General features: G+C 41.1%; 1 protein-coding gene across 2 annotated transcripts in view; it reads right to left on the bottom strand.

Annotated features, from left to right (window-relative positions):
• Nucleotides 1-26124, bottom strand: part of FAM189A1 (family with sequence similarity 189 member A1) — a 325715-nt gene that overhangs the window by 182596 nt on the left and 116995 nt on the right. For both annotated transcript variants that reach the window (XM_045560946.1, XM_045560947.1), the window contains exon 2: nt 4985-5041. In XM_045560946.1, the coding sequence (XP_045416902.1) occupies nt 4985-5041 (57 nt within the window). The remainder of the gene's footprint in view (nt 1-4984; nt 5042-26124) is intronic.

The following is a 26124-nucleotide window of genomic DNA, read 5'->3' as shown; positions in this document are numbered from 1 at the left end:
AGCCATTCTCCTGCCTCAGCCATCCAAGTAGCTGGGACTACAGGTGCACACGACCATGCTTGCTAAGTTTTCTATTTTTTATAGAGATGGGATCTCGCTCTTGCTCAGGCTGGTCTCAAACTCCTGGGCTCAAGCCATTCTCCCGCCTCAGCCATCCAAGTAGTTGGGACTACAGGTGCACATGACCATGCTTGCTAAGTTTTCTATTTTTTATAGAGATGGGATCTCACTCTTGCTCAGGCTGGTCTCAAACTCCTGACCTCAAGCCATTCTCCTGCCTCAGCAGTGCTAGGATTATAGGTGTGAGCCACCGCACCCAGCCATATCAGTGCTTTTTAAAATAGATTTACTTTGCTTTAAAAAAACTAAATTATGAGTAATTTGTTATTTATAAAAATAAATCCTAAAAAGTCTTTTCAACTCCATGGTTCTAGTCTTTCAATAGTATTGGTTATTACAAATAATCTAATGTCCAGCTCAGTATTATGTCACTCAAGTTTTTTTTAATTATACTACTTATGATTATGCACGAGACTGTTTCCATTATTGAAACATAGGCCATCACAAGATGTTTCGCTGGATCTTTCAAAAGAATCATCTAATCAGAGCTATATAATCTGATTTCTAATTGGCATCCAGCACAATGTAGAGCTTTTTACAATTTAATGTAAGGAAGACAATTATCTCAATCATACTTGATACGAAGCACATATTTTAAAAAAAAAGTTACCCCAGTAACGTGAAAACACACATTCTTTATTGACATAGTTATCACTTGTCTTCAGCATCTAGAAAGGTTCTTATAAAACACTATGACCAAAAAAAAAATAAATAAATCACATCATTTTCCTTCTTCTTCTTCCTGCATCACATTTACCAGCCTGGAAGGCTGGAAGCCTCCCTCCCTGAGTGCTCAGACAGCCTGCGGCACCTCTCTCTCTTCCTCTGTCCTAACAGAGCCTTCTCCCTCCAGCACGTCAGTCACCCTGGGCTAGAAGTTTACGCCTCTCCTTCATCTCACTCTGTCTGTCTATAGGCTCAGGGCAATGAAAAAGGAGATGCAGCTGAACTTCCAACAGGCTCGTGCTTGCAAGCCCCGACAGCTGCTGCCAGCAGAACTACGGCAGCACCAAAACCCACCGTCAGCAGGGCCCATTCAGTCCTGTCCTCAGCTGCCCAACCCAGCAGGGTGTCTGGCATGGCTGTGCAGACCCTAGAGCAGTGAGACCCAACCCTGCTTCTCATCACCCTGGGGGCAGACACTGTCCCTTCCGAGAGGGCAACTCACCGTGGTGATTATTATGGTGGTGGGGGGAGAGGAGGCCAGTGTGTCCCCCTGGTAATGAACTAGAATACTCACAGCCACATCTTCAGTCTACACCTCCAGGAAGATGGAAATACATCATTAGCATAGAGAATAAAAGCAGAATCTTGGAATAAAAGAATTCTTGAAACCAAGACTTCAAGCCATTCTAGTGATAAGACCCTGGACAAGGTGCTTTCCTTTCAAAGTCTTCCTTTCCTTGTACCACAGGCCTCAGACGTCAGCCGGAAAACCTCAGTTCTATTTTCTAGGCCCTGGAAAACCATGGAAGGGCTGAAAGAAGGTGTGTAACAGCTGACACTTTAGATGCCAATCCCTTCATCTGTGCAGAGAATGGATTTGAGAAAACCAAATTCTTGGCGCAAAGATCCGTTAGGAGGCTACCGCAGCCTCCTGTGACTCGAGGAGGAGTCTGCCTTAGAACAGGTGGCTTCAGTAGTAGAGAAAAGAGGGCCAACTGCACAGGTATAAAATGACTAACACGCAGAGAGCTTGGGAAGGAATATGAAAGGGGAGGGATGTAAGAATGACTCCCCAGTTTCCAGGATGGGTGGGTGGGTGGTGGTGTCACCTACTGAGACAGAAAAGGGACGAGATGATGCTTTTGAAGGAGTCAAGTGATTAGAGAAGAGCCATGGGGCAGAAAGATGTCTACATGGACTACGGGAGGTTGGAAAAAAGGAGGATCTGGGAGTCAGAGAGCTTTGGGTTCGAGTCCCAGCTCCTTACTTCAAGGCCTGGAGGCCGTAAAATGGGAAAACCTACCCTTGCCAATACTTTCAGGATGAGGACACACAGATCCCACTCTATGAATGGTTACTACCATTACTGACAACGGTTTGTTGGTATTATTCTGGATAGAAAATTTTTGGCCATGTTTATACAACTTCATTGTGATGGTTACTGTTATGGGTCAGCTTGGCTGTGCCACAGTACCCAGATATGTGGCCAAACACTAGTTTAGATGTCACTGTGAAGGTATTTTTTTAGATGAGAGTAATACTTAAGTCGGTAGATTCTGAAAAAAGCAGTTACCCTCCATAATGTGAGTGGGCTTCATCCAGTCAGTTGACGGCCTTATGAGAAAAAAGACCAACTTCCTCCAAGAAAGAGGGAATTCTGTCCCAGGCTGCCTTTGGACTCAAGCTAGAATATCAACTTTGCCCTTGGTCTCCAGCCTGCTGGCCTATGCTACAGATTTTGGACTTGCCAGTCCCCACTATTGTGTGAGCCAGCTCTTTAAAATAAATCAGGCCAGGTGCAGTGGCTCACACCTGTAATCCCAGCACTTTAGGAAAAAATAAATAAAATAAAATAAATCTCTCTCTATGTATCTGTTTATATATATAAATACACACATATATAGAGAGATCTGTATTATAATCTAGATAAATATATGAATGCATATACATGTGTGTATGTGTATATATACACACATATGTCCTATATATCTCTCTCTATATATATCTCCTAATGGTTATGTTTTTCTGGAGCACCCTGACTAATACATGTGTATATTTTAGATTTTCCTCCCAACCGTTGTGAATGCCTTTATTTCTCTTAAAATAAAGCCAAAGCCAAGGCTACATCAATGGTCATGATTCAGAGAGTGAGTTTTTGCTAATGAATCAAAAGATTGTACTGCCTGGTGAACACAACAGAAGAATGTTCTTATGGTAGAGATAAACTACCCACCAAAATTCATGCCTTCCTCTCCACAGCATGGAGCTACCTCTGGGAAGTGCCTATCGAGACAGTACCTGTCCCAGCCTTCTCTGCAACTAGACAGGACCCTGTGACAAGCTCTCCCTAATGGTTGACAAGCAGGAAATGAACGTCACTTTCAGGCCAAGAACATTTAGCCACAGGGGTTCCTTTTCCATCCTCTAACCCCTTTCACTGAATTGCAGAGGACTCCACAGGCCTAGGGAATAGTGGGACCACAGACAAGGAACCAGGTCTCTGAATCCCTCTGTGGAGGACATGTCCACTAACTGCAGTGCCCGCCCTGGGCAGGAGCCAGGAGCAAACCTGCCCTGTGTTAAGCCACTGAAAGTCTGGGGTTTGTTGCAGCAGTTGATGTTACCCATATAATATCCTTATCTCCCTACATTCGACAAATAAGTCAGCTAGCCGAACCCTTCTTTCCTGGGGAGGAAATAATTCCATGGGAGGTCTGCGCTGACTGCCTTCCAGAGGGCAGGTGGCCCTGCGCTGATCACCGAGTGGCAGGGCTGGGGAGCGAGCACTCTCAACGCTTTGCTCTAGCAGGTGCAGCTGGTTCTATGTCCGTCCTCCTAGGATGTGGCCCTGAGGCCTCACCCTGCTCCTCTGGCCTCCCCAAGACACACCCAAGCCACAACATGAGGAGTCCTAACTCCTCATCAGCTATAAGCTGCATGCATCCTGCCTGGAAAAATGCACAGCCTGGTGAGATTCCTTGTCCTGGGGGGCCAGAGCTGGCCGAGGAGGAATGGGGCAGCTGTCCCCACATCACTGAAGGCAGCGCAAAGTCACTGCACTGCACACCCCAAGGACGTCAGCCCCACAGTCGGCTTGTTCACTCCCATTCCACTCTGCACCAACAGTCAGCTTCTTGATGCACTAGCTGGGACTGCTTTAAAATAATCTAGTAGTAGGGTCAGCAGTATAGACAAAACAAGACTGGCTGGATGTTGATATCTATTGAAGCCAGATGAGGGGTGTACAGGGGTTCATTATACCAGTCTCTCTATTTTTGTGCATGTTTGAAAATTTCTAAATAAAAAATATTTTTTAAAAAGGAAATTTCTCGTAGGAGCTGAGATACAGCAGAAGATGTTCAGCTGAATTTAAGGCCACTCCACCCTTCCCTGATACCATGTCAGAATGTCACAGTTCCTCTTGTGAAGAAGGTGTTTTTCAATAGACAAATGTGTTTTTTTTTCTATTTCCATTAATATTTAGTACGTGTCATTATGTCCAAGTCTAACCACTTAAAGGGGAGATTTTAAATAATTGATTAATATAAAAGAAGAAAACGCCACGCTGTCATCTTCATTACCCATCACAACCTGGAAAACCTCTTCCTCTAACCCTGACACGGACACATAAATATATTAATGCGCATGCTGAGAAGAACAGGCATACAAATCAATAGACACAGACCTGCTCGGGGTGCTCTTCGGAGGGAAAAAAACCATCATCTTTCTCTCCTCAGCACAATGCCACAGCAATTCAAATAGCAATGCTTATTTTACTCTCTCAGAATTTTATAGTCTCCAACACACACAAAAACCTAACATTTCTTGAACTCTGATAAAATATGCCCTGTTTGTGCGATCATACATAAGCATGAACAGGTTTGAATGTCTAGAGAAAATGCTTGCATCCTCACTTTTCAATGTCTTTGTGGCATGTCCTTACAGGAAGGCACCAAAACAAAACACAAAAAGAGATGCCCTAGGAGCATCTTAGGAAAATACTCGAGAAGCACTCTCAGAAGTGCAACCCACAGGTGCACAGTGGTCCTCACTTAGGATCTATCCACATTCAGTGGTTACATTTTCATAAAGGTCTGCAAAGAAGCTGGAATTCTCTTTGCCACTGCCTCTAACCCGCTCACACCTCTGAACGTGGAACCCTGCTCCATGGTCACCTGGAGACACAGGTGCAACTTACCACGAGGGAGAAAGGCCTCTTCCAGGAAACGACACCAATGAGTCCCGACAGCAGCACCTAGAAGGACAAAGGGTACAGGAAGGTGAGATGCTTCAGAAACCTTTCATGAACAATCAAAACACTGCCAGCTGTTGCAGCCTGAAGGACGTGTGGAATGTGGCCTGCACGCAGGAGCCAGGTTACCAGGAGCTGTGTTTTCACAGCCTGCCCCCGTGTGGAGAGGTACGAAACACACGGCAGACGTGCCCAATAGCTACAATGATACCAATTTACCACCGAGAGCCAGTGTTCCCTATGTGTCTGGAGAAATAATAGTTGTTGCAAAAAATGGAGCAAATAATATTCTGAGCTGGCCGGAATGAAAGAAGTTCAGCAATGCCCATCTTGCAAAGCCGTTTGGGTTGCAGCTCCATGCTGTGCAACGTCCTAACTTTATCCTCAAGGAGTGTGTGACCATCCTGAGGAACAGTCATTTTTTCTGCTGTCAGCATGGCTTCTTTTGTCTGGGTCTTGCAGGGGCCACATGACAAGGCTCACTGAGGCGTGCAGACCCTAAGTCGTCTGTCCCCACTTCTAGGGAACACACTCATCGCCACACCCACCCGGTCTGTGGCTTCAGCCTCTGCTCCTTGGAACAAATCCCAACACACCATTCCCTCTCCCAGTCTTTCATTTACAGTCTGTGGTCCCAACCCTCTCCACACATCTCCCCTTGGGGGCTGCATCAATACATCACACTCATAACGTTCCCAAGGAAAGTCACCTTTCTTCTCAACCTTCTTCCCCCAAGGTAGAAAGTAGAATTCTACAGCTTTCATTCCTTCTCAAGCAGCAGTAAAACTATAAACTGATGACAAAGATATTCCCATGAAAGAAAAAAAATCCATGAATGTTACAATGTTTTAAAATATTACAAATAACTCATGAGTCAAAAGAAAGTCAAAGGTGAAACACACCCCAGTTTGTTCTGCTGCAACACATCTTTCTTTGATGCAAATTACCTCGTATACACTTGGTACCAAACTCCTTTGTCCTAGCCCCACCCTGTGGGATGCTGCCTTCTCACTGGGGTATTTACTAGGAAATTAGGGCAGTTTCTAGATCCACCACTATATTTTGTTATCTAATGAGTTGTTAAGTAGCACATATAATAATATATTTTAAAGTATTTTTACTTTAAAATATTTCAAAATAATTGGTTTCCTTTATAATCTTATTTAATTTTTTTCATGCTTTTAAAAACTATATTGTAAGAAGGGGTCCACAATCTTTACTAGACTGCCATGCTAAAAGTTATGAGCCCCTGATTTAAAAGTCCTTTAGTGCAGATATTTTGGTGGTAAGCTGTCATTTTTTGTTCAGCTGTAAATGTTTTACCTCACCCTCATGCTAGAAACAATAGTTTCGCTGGAAACACAATTCTAAGTTGACAGTTGCTTCTGTCAAGTTTGAAAATATTATTTTGCTGTCTTCTGGCTTCCACTGTTGCAGTTAAAAAGTGTGCTGTCTTTTTAACTATTGATCCTTACAGAGTGATGCTGTCCTTACCCTCTAAAGATTTTTTTAATACAATAAGAATTTATTATCTCACAGTTTCTGTGGTCAGGATCTGAGTGGTTGCAGTAAGGATGTCAGCAGGGCCTGCAGTCATCTGAGGACTGACTAGTTGGGCTGAAGGACCTACTGACTCTCTAAAGACTTAAGATCGTCTCCTGTCAATGGGATGGAGTGCAGTACCATGATGAGGTGACATGATGACGTGACAAAGGTGAATAGATTTCACACATGTATTTAGGTACCAAATCAGTCTGCTGTTGAGTTAATCAAAAAGGAGAAGTTCCTGGGTGGGCCTGACCTAATCAGACAAGCCCTTTGGGTCTAGGTTCTTATTAAAGTCAAAGATTTGAGGTGTGAGAGATTCTGCTGCTGGCCTCGAAGAAGTGAGTTGCTGTATGGTGAGACGCCACTACAAGCTGAGCGTTTCCCCAGCCAACAGCTTGCAAGGAAACAGGGACCTGAGTCACATAACTCCCAAAATAAATTCTGCCAACAACGTGAGGGACTTTGGAAATGGATCTTTCCCTAGTCAAGCCTCCAGGAGAGGATGTATCTGGCCTCACCTGGATTTCAGCCTCCAGACCCTGAGCACATGACCCAATGAAAACATTCCAGAGTCCTGACCCATGGAAGCTCTGAGATAATACATTTGGGCTTATTCTAAGCTGCTATGCTTGTGGCAATCAGTTACATAGCGATAGAAAACTAATATAACTAGAAAACTAATCTAAAATTAAAAAGAAAAAGGAAGAAAAGTTATAGATATTAGAAAGAAGGTGCAAAATTATTACTATTTGAAAATAATGTTATTATCTAACTAGAAAACCCAAGAGAATTGATTAGAAAGAATAAGAAACCATAAAAAAAATTCAGTACGTTATCTGGTTACAAAATCAATATATTGAAAAATTATAATAGTACAGTTGATCCATGAACAACATGGAGGCTTAAGGGAGCTGACTCCTAGGCAGTTTAAAATCCATATATAACTTTTGACTCCCCAAAAACTTAATTAATAATAGCCCAATGGAGACTGGAAGCCTTACTATAAACAGTCAATTAATACATATATTGTATGTTAGATGTATTATACACTATATTCTTACAATAAAGTGAGCTGGAGAAAAGAATATGTTATTAAGAAAATCGTAAGTTAGCAAAAATATATTTGCTATTTATTAAGTGGAAGTGGATCATCATAAAGGTCTTTATCCTCATCATCTTCACGTTGAGTAGGCTGGGAAGGAGGAGGAAAAGGAAGAGCTGCTTTTACTGCCTCAAAGATGGAAAAGGCAGGAGAAAACCCACATAGGTGGACCCGCACAGTCTCAGCTTGTGTTGTTCATGGGTCAACTGTAGTTACATGACTGAGCAATGACTACATGCCAGAACCTCCTAAGTTTGTATACTTTAATTCTTTATCCTGACAACCCGAAAAGGTATCTATGATTCTTGAGCCCAAGCACAGATGAGAAAATTAAAGCACAAAGAGGTTAAGTGACCTGCCCAATGTTAGAGTGATAGGCACGGTTAGGACACAAGATCTTAAACTATAGAAAAATAGCTTCCCTATGCATATGCAAGGAAAGAATGGTTAGAAATGAGAATAAAGTTAAAGATTCCATTTATAACAGTAAGCAAAGAGACAGAATATCTTAGAATAAACAGACCTAATAAGAAATGAGCAAAAGCAATATCAAGAAAATCTTTAACATCTACTGGGGAACATAAAAGATTTCATTATTATATAGAGAAAAAAATCATTTTTAAATAGAAAGTCTAAATAATGTATAAGTTCCATGTAATGCTAATTAAAATACTAAAAAGAGGAAAAAGAAATCTATGCAATAAAAAGTGCTGGGGCTACTAACTAGCCACTTGGAAAGACATGAAACTTAATCTCTACCTCAGTTTTATACTAAAATAAATTCCAGAAGAATCAAAGAGTAAAACATAAATTAAAACACGAATGTTCTAGAAGAAAATGGGAGAAATTTAAAAAGAATCTTGAAGTCAGCCTTTTGAAGCACAACACAGTATCAGGAGTCATTATGGAAAAGATAAATGAATTTTAAATTTTTGTTTATGCTTTTTAAATAAAACCCTTGCATGTGGCAGAATGAATCTTTGTTCTAAATCCCAGGGCCTGTCTTAGAAGTGCAAGTCTGTGCCTTTGACATATGAGGCTGAAGCCTCCCCTGGAGAGGGGGTGGGGTCTCATCCCCATCCCAATATTGGGCTTGGCCAGGGGACTTGTTTGGTCACAGTGGGTGGAAGTGGTAGGTGCCATCACCCCGACTTTGGATGCGTCACATATTCCCTCTTGCCCCCTCCTTGCCCAGGTGGTCACTGTCCCCTCAAGCCTGAGCCCCAGAAAGGACACAAGGCGTAGACCCAAATGCAACAAGAAGCCTACAGCCCAAAGCAGAGCCACAAAAGCTGACCTGCAGACCCAGAGGAGAAAATAATGGCTTGCCACTGTCAACCACTGAATTTTGGAGTGTTTTTTTATGCAGCATTATTGTGGCAAGAGCCAATGAACATATTTGTGGTTTAAAAAGAACATAAAATCAAAGACTGATTTCAAATTGGCAAAAATATTTATAATACATACAGTAGGCAAATGGTGGATTTTATTAATTTACAAAGAGTTCATATAAATTAAAAATGAACAACTCAATAGAAAAAAATGGCTGAATACTATGAATAGGATGTTCACATTTTAAATGGACAATAAACATATAACAGGATGCTTAAACCTACTCAAAATTTTTTTAATGCAAGTCAAAACAACATGGTAAATATTTTTATCAATCAGACTGGCAACATTTTGGTGAAGTTTTGATAAAACTCAAGGATGGCAAAAGGCAGAGGGAAAAAAAAGTACCTCCTAAACATTTTTTCGGATCAGAACCTCGCCTGAAAACAACAACAACAACAACAAAACATTTTTGATGACGGTATAATGTTAGGTAGCTTTCTTTGGGGGAAATTTCATAATATTTCTCAAAATAAAAAATGCATATGCTCATATTCAATGATTTTACAACTGGGAATTCTGCCTATATCAAAAACATGCCAAGCCATTTACAGAAGGATATTTACTGCAAAAACCTGAACCAGTGGGTAGCAATAAAAGGCTAGTTAAATAAACTTTGGTATTTATATATTGCATGAATATATGCATTATGAAGTTTGAGGGAGATCTGTTTATGCTGATGTGGAATGATCTCAAAGATAAATAACTGACAAGCAGGAAGGATCCCCACTTGTATAAACAGAAAGAAATGGATGAATGCCGGTACTACATTAACATTTCCCTCTGGAAGGATGCACAAGAAACTTAACAATGGAAAACTGCATTAGGAAGGAGGTGAAGTTCTGTAATATTAATCTTTAATCCATTCATGTATTATGTTATGCATATTTAAACTATGCATACCACTGAACCTATAATTCCACTCCTAACAATTCCCAGTATTAACCAAAGGATTATTTCTAATTTTGAAAATGGGAAATGACCTAAGTGTTCAGCAAGAGGAAATTGCTTATATTTATTGGTTCCTTTCCAATTGCTGCCATTAAGTCTTGTTACAGAAGAATATTTAATGTCATGTAGAAATGTTCACACTAAACAAAAGAAAAACAAGAATAGGAAAAGCAGGCTACAAAATGGTCTGGAAAGCAGATAATTACCCTTCTGTTAAGTCAATAGATACAGACACCAACGTGCAAATACATAAAAAAAAAATCTGCAGCCCATCTCCAAGTCACCATGGTTATCTCCGGACAGTGGGATTTTGGCTTCCTCTTTGTACTTTTCCATTTCCCATGGTTTGTAGTAACAAAACAGAGAAAACCCATTATTAAAACCTCAGCCAACGACAGCTGGTTGTGCCTTCTAAGGGGGGAAGCAGAACCCATGTCAGTGGGCACTAAACTCCCTAATGCTCCTTTCTGCGGTGGGAGAGGTGGACGGGCTAGACAAGTTCCAGCACTTGCACTGCAAGGGCCCTGGCTTCAGAACAGGTATAGACGGTTTCTGGGAACATAATGGTCACCAGTCCAAGTAAAGGAGCAGGAAACCAGAATCCCAGCTCTGTGAAGGAGTCCAGGTGGCAGGATGATCAACAAGGTGTGTGTGTGGCAGGGTGGGGGGCGGGTCAGGGAACCTGCTCTGCCCAGAAGGTGCCAGCCACGTGGCCATGAGCAATGCTATGTGGGCTACTGCTCTTTGATGGAGAATAATGAGAATTTAAGAGACAAACTCAGGTCAAGGATGAATTCCAAGCAGCCCCCAAATGTATTCAAGAGCCTCTGCCCCCTCCCTCTCTCAACTCAATGTGTGTCGGGGGAGAGGGGGTAGGAATACGAAGTGGGCAGGTAGATTGCCATGTTTGAAAAAGAGTATTATAGAAACCATTTGAAAATCATTTTTATTCTCTTCTTTTAGAAGTCTCCTCTTGGCACAATAACAAAAACAATGTATTTGTTGATACAGAACATTAATTCCATTAAAGTCGCATTATGTGTAATGAAAAGCTATCAGAGTATAATTATACAAGCAAATTCTCAGGCCCACATCAACTTTTAAATCCACTGGAATTACAATAGGAACTGAACCTGTCTGGTAGACAAATTGCTCTTTCATTTCCAAGTGATTATGAATAAAGGCCCACCATACTAATGTGATAAACCACACACTATTTATGCAAACTCCAAAATCAAGGACTGTTCCCTAAAGGTGCCTTTGCCCCGGCACCATCCTCTTCTTGGGGCCAGAAGCCATGATCCCATTCCTGACTTAGCCCCAAAGCACACTCCCTTCTAGAACAGAACGCCTGCCCTGAGAGAGCCCAGTTGTACCCTGGAGGGTTCCCTGAATCCATGCACTCTCTCCCCTCTCTCTACTCCCAGCCTGGGAGCTCCGCTCTGCAGCCAGCGCCAGCCGCTGCTGGGCCTGAAGGCTGCTCTCCTTTCTCTCTGCAGCAGCTGCTGCACCAAGGTGGCCCTCTCTCCTGCCCTCTGCTCTCACACTGGGCAGGGCCACATGCAGACACATGAGTGCAGAGCTGGCCAGACCCAGTGGCTCACACCTGTAATCCTAGCACTCTGGGAGGCTGAGGCAGGAGGATCGCTTGAGGTCAGGAGTTCGAGACCAGCCTGAGCAAAAGCGAGACCCCGTCTCTACTAAAACTAGAAAGAAATTAGCTGGACAACTAAAAATATATTGAAAAAATTAGCCGGGCATGGTGGTGCATGCCTGTAGTCCCAGCTACTCGGGAGGCTGAGGCAGGAGGTCGCTTGAGCCCAGGAGTTTGAGGTTGCTGTGAGCTGGGCTGATGCCACGCATTCTAGCCTGGGCAACAGAGGGAGACTCTGTCTCCAAAAAAAAAAAAAAAAAAATGAGTGCAGAGCCAGTCTTCTGTCCCCATAAGGTTCTGAGAGGAGACAAAGGGACCCTAGGGCAGGGGAGGAAAGGTGCAGGGAGAAGGCACAGGAGTACTTTCTGTGCTACTGACTCTGAGTGTGTGGAGACCACGGTCACTGATAACAAGCCCAGACTGAAGTGACACACGCTGGGGCAAGGACTCGGTGCCTGCCTCTCACTCATGGCCTTTGTCCTCCCACAGGTTTAGGCACTTTTAAGGACACCCACATGGAGGATGGGGATCTGGACAGCTCGTGCCAAGCTGGGGGCACCAGGGGAAACTCCCCCTCCACCAAGTGGCCCCAGCAGCCCTATGACAGCTGTCTCCACTCCTCAGTGCTGTTCCCCCTCCCCCTGTGGCTGGAGCCTGCATCCACCTGCTCCAGAACTCCCACGTCTGATCAGCAGTGGCCTCTGGGCCCTCATCGGACTGACGTTGATCTAACTCCGGCTCTCCCGAGAGAACACCCCCTTGCCTTGGCTGTCCCCTCGCTTCCTCCCCATCCACCCCCCACAGCTGTTTCTCAGCAGGTGCTCCCTGATCTGTCCATCTCCTGTAGCCCTCCTCCTCCCCTGCACACGGGATCTACCTGGGAGAGCTCATTCCCTCCCGGCTGCATCTTTCAATGTGCATCCAAGCCTCTCCACCCTCTTCCTTCCAGGCCCGTGTGGACACCCCCTGGCCCAGCGGAAACCTCAGGGATGCGTCACCAGCAGGTCTGACTCAACATGGCCAGCCACTCCTGGAGCATGCCCCACTTCCACCAGATGTCCCCATGCACCCAGGTGTGCCCATCAGCATCCCAGAGTTACCCTGCTTCCCTCCCCTGACCCATCTCACTCCCAAAGCCATCCAGGTCAGGGACGTCTACTGATCAACTTACACTGGACCCCAGGCCCGGTTCCCCACTCTACCCAGTACCTGGCTGTCACCTGGCATCTGAGCTCCTGGAAGACCCCTATGACAGTCTCCCTGTCCCCAAACCTGGCCACTTCTAACCTATTTTCCACACTGCAAGATCATCTTGTTACAATGCAAATCTGCCCATGTCACTCTCCCAGATGACACTCTGTCCTTCAGCCCTTGGGCAAAGTCCCACATTTTCAGGCTCAGAGGGTCCCTGCTCACCCATCCTGCCTCATGCAGGCCACTCCACGTGGGAGGGGTCACCTCTGCCTCCCCCTCCCCTGCACAGCTAATTACCCAGAATGTGCAGCAAACAGCTACAGGACCATAGGGCTTAGGTACCAGCACCCCACCCTCCTGTTAATGCACCTGTCTCCCCACTGGTCAGCAAGTCCTGGAGGGCAGAGGGTATGTCTTTTTCAACCGCATAATCCCCACTTTGTGCAAGCGTCCTGGAACCACAGCAAGCATGAAAGTGAAGGCTCCCAGCAGCACAGGCTCAGCTGGTGTCCACCCCCCAGGACCGGCAGTTTGAGCCCTCACTCCTGTCCAGTTCTGCAGCCAGCACGGTCCTAAGGAGCAGTAGGCTGACTTTTCCCCTTTATAAGCAATGCAAGTTCAATATATAAAAAGAGAGGAAAGGAAGATAAGCCAAAGGAAGAAAATGAAATCATCTATACTCTCACCACTTCTACTATAACGTCTGTTAACACATGGCTGGGTTCTATATAAGCAGAGAAAAGTTGAGCCAACATATTGCCAATAGCCTTTTCTCATTACAGTATAATGCATCATGATCATGCCATCATACCCTGTAAGTGTTCATTGGCATCATCTTAATGGCAGTATGGTATGCCATTGTATGAAAATTCTATTATTTATTTAAAGAGTGACCTACTGTATTAGTCTGTAAACATCTGGAATCACAAACATATAGGAGAAAAAATATTTTTGAACAAGCTTATAAAAATATGAATATGTATTTCATTTTTTCTGACCTAAGTAATTCTTACACATGATTTGAAAACACAAATTGTTCCCCAGAGAGGCTGCCACTTACAATTGCTTCAGCTGTTTCTTCTATTTACTTTCAAATTTCTAAGCCTGATGCTCTGATTGACTTCTGATTATGACAGTTGAGGATTCTCACGTTCTCAGCAACCCCCCAACACACAGCCAACACAGCCAAACCCACAACCTTGTTCCCCGTCTCTCCCTCATTTTCCCAATCCCAATATAGTAACAGCACACTTTTTGTTATTTCTGCATTACGTATTGCCTTTATGATTACTGTGTAATATTATCTATAACTGAGCCACAATAAGTATTATAATTATAGTGCTTTTTAAAAATCACATTACAACACTTAATTGGGGTCAATTGCCTCATTTTTCACTTAAATCTTTGATAGAGTCATTCATTGCTTTACTACGTAGGGCCATACACTCTGAGAAGTGCTTTGTCATTGTGTGAACATCCTAGAGTATAGTTACTCAAACCTAACTGGTGTCCCCTACTGCGTGCCTAGGCTATACGGTACAGCCTGTTGCTCCCAGGCTACAAACCTGTAGAGCATGTTACTGTACTGAATACTGCAGGCAACTGTAATGCAATGGTAAGTAGTTGTGACTCTAAATGTATCTAACCATACAAAAGGTACAGTAAAAATATGGTGTTATAATCGTATGGGTCCACCATCATCTATGCAGTCCATCACTGACCAAAACATTGGTATGCAGTGCATGACTGTATATCTATCAAAAATTTATCCCTAGTTCTCCAAGAGATCTGAGTCTCTTGGAGTCCCTCTTGGACTCCCATCACCTGCTCCTTCCTCACCTGGCCATCCCCTCAGCCTGGTGCACCCCAGCTCCCAGGGACTTGCCTTCACTCTGGACTTCCCTTCCCCTCTCTCCTGGACTGGAGCCCCTGTTTTCTTGAACCTATGTCTTCTTTTTTCTTGGTTTGCTCCCTAATTTTTTGATGGACCATATCTTTCAATAACTTTCAAAGAAAGGATTCATAGTAGGTAAGATTTTTGAAATATAGGGATAGAAATTTTAGGTTGTAAAAATTATCTCCCAGAACTTTTTAGGCAATGATCTATTATGTTCTGACCCCAACTGTGGCTACTGAGAAGTCTGATTCATTCATCAGCAAATATTGGCTGGATGCCAGCTATTTACCAGGCACTGTTCTAGGCACAGGAGACTCAGTAGCTAAACAAAAAAAAAATGACACACGGTGCCCCCCTTATAGTGCTGACATTCTGGGGAGCAGCAGACAAGGGAGACCAAAAACAGAGTGAAACCATGTGGTATGTTACACAGGAACCCAGAAAATGAACAAAAATAAGACCAAGAAAGAGTGGGCTCAGGAGACAGGAAGTTGTCCTAGGCTTGTAGGAGTAACAGATCCCAAGAGAGGCCACGGAGGAATAGGACAGCCAGTTCCAAATGGGAATATATGGACCTCCACAGTGGTGGGAGAGTCTTTGCTTTTCATTCTTTGAGCGAAGTACAGGGCATTTGATCTGAATCTGGAATCTCCTATCTTTCACTTCTGGAAATATTTCTTACATCATTATTTTGCAATCATCCTTCTATTTCCTTTGGTCTCTGCAATTTCTATTCTCTGGCTAATCTCTCATTTCTTTCTCTCTCTATTTCCAACTTTCTGGTCTTTTTTTGTTCAATTTTCCAAGACATTCCCTCAACTTCATCTTTCAACCCTCTGATGATTTTTTTAAACTTTTTTATTTTGAAAATTTTCAAATAGTTAGAAAAGTAAAAAAATAAGAATATTTAATCCAACTACTCAACCCATCACCTTGATTAACAATTTTGCCATATTTGCTTCATCTCTCTCTCTCTTTTTTTTTTTTTTGCTTTTTGAGATAAATTACAAATATTGTGACATTTCACCTTCAAATTTTTCACTATGCAAATCTTGGAGGTTTTTTTGTGTTTGTTTGTTTGTTTTCAATATGCATATCTTAAAAATAAGGACATTTTTCTATATAACCACAAAGTCATCGCTACATCTAAAAATTACTAATTATTAATAAGGTATCTTCTATGATCTAATACCCAATCCCTATTCAAATTTCCTAGATTGTCCCCAAAATAACTCTTCTTATAGTTGACTTCTTCAAATTAGGTTCCAATACCTGGTAGTTTGGAATGTACCTACACAGTTGTAATTTCTGTTAATTAGCTTTAAATTTTCAGGTTTTTTTTTTTTTTTTTTTTTTGAGACAGGAGTACAGTGAGTGGCAGGATCATAGCTCACTGCAACCTCAAACTCCTGGGCTCAAACCATACTCCTGCCTCAGCCTTCCCTGTACCTGAGACTACAACACCATGCCCAGATAATTTTTTTTTTTTTGTAGTGACAAGGTCTTTCTGTATTACCCAGGCTGGTCTCGAACTCCCAAACTCTTGGGATTACAGGCGTGAGCCATCATTCTCAGCCTGAACTCATTCTTTAACCTACATAGCTCTGGTTTGCAGAATAGCCAAGGGTTTTAACATTATTATGTTTTCTTCCCTTCACCCCCATTACACCATCTCTCATTCTTTTTTAATATAATTTGGAATTTTAGATCCAGACAATTATTGTATTGTATTTATATTACATTCAGTCTCTTTTGATAGTTTTTTAAATTTCCACTTCCAGTTTTCATTAGTTTCAGGGTTCTGCACCAACTCAAGCTGCTGACTTTATCGTTTAAATGGTTGAAGGACATCTCCAGGTGACTTTTCTTCCCAGGGAGTTTGTGGGCTTAGAGACCCCAAATATCTGAGAAGCATATCTTCAGTTGCTTCCAGGACCACCGTGGACTATTCAATTGCTCAGTTGTCACCATTTACAAAGAATAGCTCCACTGAGCACAAGTCTGGAGTCACAATTCTCCCCTCAATAACTGCAGATGTCGCCGCATGGTTGCCCTCTGGTCTTTCATTACAGCAGAGAACTTTAAGTTCTCTTTTGAGTTATTTGGCTAAAAATAAGGTTTCCTATCTAGATGCCTGTGGAATCACAATCTTGAATTTGGCATTTATCATTCCCTTCCCTTGCTCTTTGAAACCTTTCCATATATTTATGTTCATCTCTACAAGACTGTTTGGTTTTGCTTGTTTTCGCACTTTATAGAAAAACAGTTGCAGTTTTCATGTGTGTCTCAGAGGCAGAGAGCGAATCGGCTCACACACTGTGCGTCTCACTCCCTCTGCAGGGGCTGCTCCGGTGGAAGCCAGTGCCCCACAAGCATCCCTGAGGCAAAGGAGCACCAAGGGCGGTGGGCCTCAGGCAGACAAGTCCAAAACGCCTCTGCAACTGCTCTGCAGTGCCTCCAGGGTCCAGCACAGTCACCTGTAGTAGCCCACCAGATAACACACCTGTACTGGCTGTCCTTGCCTCCCCACCTTGCTCTGACTACCTCGCTATGCTCCCTGCAAAACCGAGAGCTTCCCACTAGCCCTCATCTTAGTCTCTGCTTTCAGGGTAATTCAGTCTAAGAATATCCATGCGTCTAAGATTCTCCTATCAAGTTGTCACACATGGCTATAGTTTACTCACTTGTACTGCAGTGTAACAGTCCATTTCTTTAGAATATACCACTTATTAACATCCCATTCTTCTGCTGATGAACATCTGCATTGTTTCCAGTTTTTGCTATCATGTACTATTCTTTGATGGGCAAGAGCTTCTGTGAGGCATATGCTTATGAGTGGAACTGCTGGGTCATGGTGTATGCACGTGTTCAACTGCAGAAAAGAATTCCATTGGATTCCAGAGCGGTTCCATCAATTTCCACTCCCACAAGGAATTCTCCTACTCTACATTCTGTCCAAATTGGTATTATCAAACTTCTTAATTATGGACAATCCAGTAGGTATAAATGGTTTCTCTCTATGGTCTAAATTTGCATATCCATGCTGAGTTGAGCATCTTTTCATAATGTTTATTAACCATACATATGCTCACTTCTGTGAAAAGCCTATGTAAGCATTTTGTCCATTTTTCTATTGAGATTTGTGTCTTCATCCTATTGACTTGTGGGAGTTCATTACATGAAGTCATAATCAGGTATATGCATTGTAAGTATTGCCCTCCAGTTGTCTTTTTACTTTCTTCATTATGTCTTCCAATTTTAAAAGAAGTTCAGTTTAAATGTACTTAAATGTTTCAGCTTTGGCATTCTTATGTCTTGTTTTAAAAATTCTTCCCAGATCTGTGGTGAAATTACATTGTGTTCTATAAGTTTTAATATTTTGCCTTTCCCAGTTAAGTCTTTAAACCACCTGAAACTGATTCCCGTGTATAGATAACCAATAGTCCCAGCACCATTTATAGCAGGGCCCCTCCATCCTGCCCTTTGACCTGCCATGCCATCCCCATGATATAGCATAGTTTCTCCTAGATGTTCCAGTGCTCTATATTATGTTTTGCTCATTGATTTTCCTACCTTTGCACCTACACTTAATTTCTACAGCTTTAAAATGGGTCTTGATACCTGGTAGTGTAAAAAATTCCCCTCAGACTCTTCAGGAGTCTTTTTAACTTTTCTTGGCCTATAGCTCTTTCATATAATTTTACAAATAGATTGTTAAATCCCTGTTTGTAAAGAATAGGGCTCTTGCCCATCAAAGAATAGTACATGATAGCAAAAACTAGAAACAATGCAAATGTTCATCAGCAGGGAGCATCCCTCCCTCCCCTAGAAGAATCCTGTTGGGATTTTTTAATGGAATAAATCAAATCTTATTTGGGAAAAAACAGTCATCTTCACAATACTGAGTGTGTCTACTAGCTCTATGAATATGATAGAAACTTCCATTTATTTATGTCTTATTTAGTGTCTTTAAAATAAAGTTTTATATTTTTCTGCATATATGCTTTACACATTTTTTGTCAGATGTATTTCTAGGTTTCTTATTTTTGTATTATTATAAATTATGCCCTTTAAAAATTTACATTTTCTCTCTGTTGCCAAAGTATAAAATTTATAAAATATAATTGATTATATGAATCTTCTAGCTAACAACTTTTCCAAACTCATTATTTCTAATAGTTTATTGTAGATGGCTTATTCTTGATTTTAAAGGGAATACTTCCAATGTTTCCCCATTAAGAATGAAATAGTTCTGCTAAGTTTATACATATATATTTTTTTTCTATAGCTTGGTAACCTCAGAACCAGCCCAAAACGGTTCAACTTTGCGTAATGAAATGGTGAATTGTTTTTCAGTTGCCACAGACCTCAAGGTTGTAAGCTACATAACTTCAACATGCCCAGGAGAACAAAGCATTCAACCACAGGTTAGAACCTAAGTACTCAGACCAAGAAACAGCCACTGAATTAAGAAGTGGACACCATATGGCATGATCTGTGATCCAATCAGATCAAGCCCTGGCATCACTCCATTGCAAGATTTAATCAGATCACACCTCATTACCCTCTGCCTATAAAAGCTGCCCCATTCCCCAGCTCAGAGAAACAGATTCGAGTATTTCCTCCTGTCTCTTTGCCAGTCCATTTGCAATAAAGCCTTTCTTTTCTCAAAAGCTGGTGCCATGGCATTGGCTTCTATGCGCATTGGACAATGAGCCCATTGATTGCTTGGTAACAACTTAAGTTCTGTTATGTTTCTTATAAATTTCTCCATTACATATGAGTTGTCAAATGTGTAGTCTTTTACAACTTTTTGATCTCTTCTGTATCGGTAATTCTATTCTCCTTTTCATTCACAACAGTGGTTATTTTTACTGTCTCTTTGTAATTCTTGCTCATTCTTACCATGTTTGTCTATTTCATTAGATTTTTTAAAGAGCTGCCTTTTGACTTTGTTGGTCCTCTTTATTGTAGCTTTGTTTTTCCTTTCATTAACTTCTGTTATTATTTTTTGTGTTCTTCAAATTTGTTCATTTTTGTCTTTCTACATATTACCTTGAGCACTTACTCCATTCATTTTCACTCTTTCTTCTTTCTAAATACTTAAGGCTATCAATTTCTACTATAATTTCTTTCACTAAGAGTTATTAAAATGTGCTTTTTAAATTTCCAAATATGTTAGGGCCATGTATCTTTCTGGTATTGGTTTCTAACAAACTATAGTCAGAGAATGTGATCTCTTTGATATGCATTCTTTGAAATTTTTTTATATTTGCTTTGCAGACTACTACCCGATCAATTTTGCAAAAATATTCCATGTTTACTTGAGAATATCTCTAAGCTGCAGAATTCTGCATATGTCAATATGTCAATTATATCATCCTTGTTAATTGTGTTCTTCAAATTATTACATTATTTTTAATTTTCTGTCTGATAGATCTATCAATAACTGATATGTATTGAAATTTCCCCTTTGGGTGGCAGATTGATCAATTTCAATCTCCATACTTCATCAATTTTTTTCTTTATATAAAGTTATTTAATTAGAAGTATATAAGTGTAAAATTGTACCTGTTTGGTGTATGTAATAAGCCTCTCCCTACCAAGGCTTTTTAACTTTAAGTCTATTTTGTCTAATATTAAAATAGTTCTGCCAACATTCTTTTGATTAATATCTGCCTACCTTATGTTTTATACCTTTTTACTTTCAACCTTTCTACTTCTTTATGTCTAAGACATCTCTCTTCAAACAGACATGTTAGATCAATCTGATCTAACAATCTATGTCTTTTAATAGATAAGTTTACTCTACTTACATTTTTTGAGATCATTGAAATATCTTGATTTATTTCTTTTTGTTTTTATATTATTTATCTCACTTTTTCTACATTTTTATCACCTTTATTATCTTTTATTTCTTATTGACATTTTTCTTATTTCATTTTTCCTTTCTGCCAATTTAGAATTTGTGCCATCTATTTCCTTTCTTTTAGTTGTTTCACCCTGAAATTTATCACTCACATGTACTTTAAAAGGTCTAAAATTAAACAACAAATCCCCTCTACTTCTAGAACCTATTTTTTTTTTTTAATTTCAAAATATTATGGGCTATTGAGAATGCCAGTTTCCTGAAATTCTCATCTGGATATCCCACTACATTTTTTGAGTCTTCCAGATAAATTTCCTTTTCCCTGTTCTTTGATATATTCATAGATCAAATTGTTTGATTTTCTTTACCATTACTTAGTTATTAATAAGAGGAAATGTGAATGATCTCAATATCAGTACCTTGACCATGGTCCCGCTTTTTGTTGATATGCCTGGTAATTATATTTCATTCATTTATGTCCATAATTCCCAGTCAAATTCAGAGTTTGTCAAAGGCTTTAATCTGGTGGAGCAGATTATTTTTCAAATAATACACCTCTCCTACCCCACTATCTGATTCTCTGGACTTTTGTTCTAAACCACTACACAAAAATCTACAATTTCCAAAATACATTTTGGCCAGGTTTTACCAATCACAACCCCTACATATAGTACTTTGCTCATGAACCATCTCTTCCTCTCTTCCTATCAAACTTTGGTACAGCTTTAAAGCTTTACCTAGATTTCCTAAAATGACGATGGCCCTGGCAAACATGGATAGGTAGATAGAGAGCACTTGATTAGCTTCACAGAGTAGAACTGAAGGGACAAGGCAACCAGAGATATTCACAATGGTTATATCATCGAGCATCAGTGGTGAGGTGCTCCTTTCCAACAGAGAAACCAAGTCTCCAGGATGTAAAGTAACCTGTTCAAGAACATGGATCTAGTAAATTGTAAAGTCAACATGGAGAAACCTAACCAATTCCATGAAAGAGTCAATACTGAAAAAATGAAAAGCTATACCACAGAAGCAATTCCATACTAAAGTAAGACTGTTTTAGATCTCCAAGTTTGCATGCAATAATCTGAGTTAAAAAAAGAAACTTTCATGTGGCTAAAATATATAAGTATGTATATATTATCTTGCAAATATAATTCATGGCTATTTTCCATATAAATCATCTCAAATCAAGATTTGATTTTCTCTAATAGCTCTAGTCTGAAAAGAATAGTTATGAACACGAGTTAAGATGCAGGCATTCACTGCTTCTTTAATTGCATTTTCTGCAAAACTCCACAGTTCTATTTTTAATATTTGATTACGCCACCAATAGAGCTATATTCCACAAAAGCAATTATGTTTTGCTCAGCAAAAAATCAGAATGGAATAATATGTGGCATATTAACAACTGTAAGAACAGAAGCAATTTGGAACATTTTAGAATAATGATTGAGAGAATTTATTCAGAATTTACAGAAGTCTGTTATGTACTACACAAACTAAAAATGCACAGAGAGCCCAGTATTTTACCAGAACATTAATAACAGCACTATTAAAAATCTAAGCTTTTATCTAACACATCCTACTCACCAGTTCTCCACATTTATAAAAGCAGCACTTAATGTGCTTTCCATTTCTTTAAGGGCTCTGTCCAAATGTCTAGAAAGTAGAGAAGTGGAATCATTCAACTAACATAGGAATGGCAAACAGGTGGCACCCCCTCCCATGACCCAGAGAGATAATGCTCACCTACCAATCCACCACTCTGGGCCAAGTAAGGATGCCACCTTGGCATCCTCCTGACACAGTATTCCAGGCACCATTACTTAGAATTTGTATTGGTTTGCCCTATCTCATCTGCCTGAAGGCCCTAAATAAGTAGACTAGGGCAGTTAGGGGGATGCAATTATGTTTGATTCATGCTTTTATGAGGGAGTTCATGGTTGCACAGGTCTTCTACTTTCAGGTAGGATGGAGTAGGTAACAGTGCACCAGTGTCCCCAGCAAGAACAACAGGAAAAGCTAGAAAAAGTTATGGAAACCAACTCTTTGAAAGTGGCTGAGAGTGACAAAATTCAGAGAAGCTGCAGAGAAGAACAAGCCTCCCTCCAAGAAAGGAGTTAAACTCTGCAGCTTCTTTTATCCTAGAGGTGTTGGCCATTCTGGGTACAAGCAGGAGCCTGAGAACTCTGGCTGTGCAACTACAGAAAGCCAGCTCTGGGGGAGACCTCAGCAGGGATGTGGATGGAGACTTGGGGTCCAAACACAAGGTTAGGACATTTTTCAAATTCTGAGAGCAAGAGACTTAAATCTTAACAAAAAGTCACTGAAATGCAGTCTGAAGACAAAGATTATAATTGGGAAACACAAGAGGGAGAGGCTATGAAGAATACAAAAAAACTCATTTGAAAACCCTAAAAGGCAAGGGCGAGCAAGAGCAAGACTGAAGCTGACCACAGCTGCAAACCTGCTCTGAGCCAGCACAGTCTCTGCCTGGGTTAAAGCGATCCCCACCACTTAATCCAGACAATGAAATTAGCCGACCAACTTCAAAACAATTACAATCATTAATTCCAAGAAAACAAAGGAAAAGATGAACAAAATAAATGAAAGAAGAATTTCACCAGATAACAATAACCTGTAAATATAATCAAAGAGAAAATGTAAAAAATATAATATCTAAAATTAATAACTCAACAGACAGATTCAAGAGCAAATGAGACACAGCAGAAGACAGGACTAGTAAACTATAAGACAGGTCAATTAAAACAAATATCCAAACTAAATCATAAAAAGGAAAAAATTTGAAAAGAGTATTAGAGGGATTTAGAACACAATGGATAGGTGCAATGTGTGTGACTGAAGTCCCAGACAGAGAAAAAGAGAACAGGGCAGAAGAAATGATGGCCAAGAATTTTCTAAAACAAGTAAAACAGCAAATCACAGATTTTTCAAGAAACTCTGCAAAGCCAAGCTCTCTAATTGCACAAAAGAAAAAACAAAAATGAAACAAAAACCTAAAGAAAATAGAAAATCTTAAAAGGAGCAAAGGCGTGGAATTGGACCCCCACACAAAAAAGACTGACAATTTCCAACAGCAATGATAGAAATGACCTTTTAAGTCCTGAAAGAAAATAACTGTCAACATAGAATTCTATGACCAAGAAAATATCCTTCAAAAAAAGAAGGTAAAATAAAAACTTTTTTTTAGAAAATCAGAGCAGAATTTGTCACTAGCAAACCCAAACTAAGGAAAAGAAAAATGACTCAGAGAAAATCCCAGATAAGCAGGAAAGAATAAAGATCAATGGAAGGGATAAATGAACATTGACCGTGACAAAACTTTGGAAGCTATGAAAAAGATAGGCAGTTGGTACTGATCTAGCAGAATTAAGAAAGGTATATCCTAACGCAGCAACAGCAACAGCAGAGAAAAGATAAAAACCCTGTGTACATCTTAGAATCCGCAAAAGATTCAGGTAGGGGTTTCTATGAGCGCCTCTGGAACTGGGGCTAATTTGGTGCAGAAGGTTCAAGAGATTTGAGGGCTGATCAAGGAAACAGATAAAACAAACGAGGCAGCAACACACAAGCTTTCTTGGGTGGTGCTTGGACAAAGTTGCATGGGAGGGGAAGTCCTTCACAGCATGAGATGTCCAGAGGATTAAGGCAGGGGGTCCACCATCCAGAAGGGGGAAAGGGTAAGGGAATTCCTGGGGTCGGGTGTCAGAGAGGGGGCTCACATATCCAGGTGACATTGCTCAGCCGAGTGTCAGGGTCAGAGAGCTCTGGGCAACAGCAGCTTGTGGCCTCACATCCACAGGCTCTATGGTACCAATAGCTGGTGAAGGTTTCACAGTATGCAAAGCAGGCAGGTCCTCAATGGCCAAAAGTCTGCTTATTCAGGCTACTTTTTAAAATAATTAAATGTGTAAAAATTTGAGTTTGGCACTGGCAGGCATTTGAGCTAACAGGTCTCAGCCTGTTATGAAGAAATAAACAACCTAGGAGCTAATATACAGACGCCATCTTTGGTTCCTTTATATAAATAATTAGGCAGGAAAGCTAAAATAAGGATGGGAAACTGGGAAAGCTTCACCCTAGCCAAATTCTAAAGGGTTATTCCCTGAAAAGGTTAAAACAGAAGGTCTGTGCTGTGGGGACTGACCAGCACCAGTCCACACTGCAGGGGTCATGAGCCAAGAGAACGCACATTGAGGCCAATCCCACCATGCCCTCTGCCACTGTAGCATCTTTTTAGATGGAACTAATGCAGGATGTGCTCCACCAAAACAAGGGAGCAAAGCCAAAATGAGAGAGACCTGAGGTCCAGGAAATGACCAATGGCATTGCAGAGATGACAGCAAGGGGGATTCCAGGCTGACAGCTGTGCAGCAGACCTAGACAGCCACCAACCCAAGAGAAGGGAATGAGGCCTTGAGAAGAAAATGGGAACAGAGAAGTAAGTACCTGCTAGAACTGATCTTGTACAAAATTCTACTGAGAAGCTACCATACGGGGAGGTATTGACTGACCCAATGAAAAAAGCAAGGCAAGTACGGACTTCAAGAAAACAAAAAGTTAAAGTAATCATACTACCCTACAAGGCTCTGCAATGGTGAATAATATTTGCAAAGGCAAAGTCATGTAAACACCCACTCTAGAGGGTAAGGAAGGGGAGGGAGAGGGGACGGTAGGGTAGGAAGCTAAATCCTGATTGCTTTATAAAGAAGTCTAAAATGATGTCTAAAAGTGATGAATCAAAGCCAGCAAGATCTACATCTTATTTAGAAATGGGGTGTGGGGTAAACGTCAGGGAACTGGTTGAGTCAAAGGTAGTTGCCTCTGGGCAAGTCAGAGCAGGGAACAGCAGGGTTTTCCTATTTGCTATTTGACTTTTTAACGTATGTCCTTATTTTCCCAGATGACATAAAAAGTAATTTCAAAAGGAGGTAAACATGAATATTTGTCCTTTTAGTTACATAAAACTTGAAATGCTCAAACTCCATAAGTAACACCAGCATCTAATAAAACCTGTGGGAAACCAGCTGATCGTTTTATATTTAAATTTTTTTAATATAAAGAGAGCTTACGCTCCTAAATTATGCCAGAACTCCCCAATCTCCCCCTTTTTCATGGTACCACAGGGAAAAGCAAATCTGATGTTTCTACCCCCCAAACACCAAAAGGATTAAGATCAGCTAATTTCCTCAATTATTACTTCATGAGTAATGGCCTCTAAGTACTGGACCGCAGCCAACATCCTGCCAGATGCCGAAGACAGCACAGCGGAGCCCTGGAAAAGAACTCCAAGTGAGGACACGCCAGCCGAACGGTGCTGAGCGTCACCTCCCACCCAGGATAAGGACCCCACACACCTATCATCTGCCCTCCTGCCTCTCAGGGCCTTTAACAGCACTGAAATAGTCTGACAGTGGCTTCTGGGGCTGAGCTAAAAGTCTCTGAATTATGGAAA

Source organism: Lemur catta, chromosome 9 (assembly GCF_020740605.2).
Source record: "Lemur catta isolate mLemCat1 chromosome 9, mLemCat1.pri, whole genome shotgun sequence".
Classification (NCBI taxonomy): Eukaryota; Metazoa; Chordata; class Mammalia; order Primates; family Lemuridae; genus Lemur; species Lemur catta.
The sequence above is the reverse complement of the archived record's forward strand: the minus strand, read 5'-3'. Positions and strand labels throughout refer to the sequence as shown.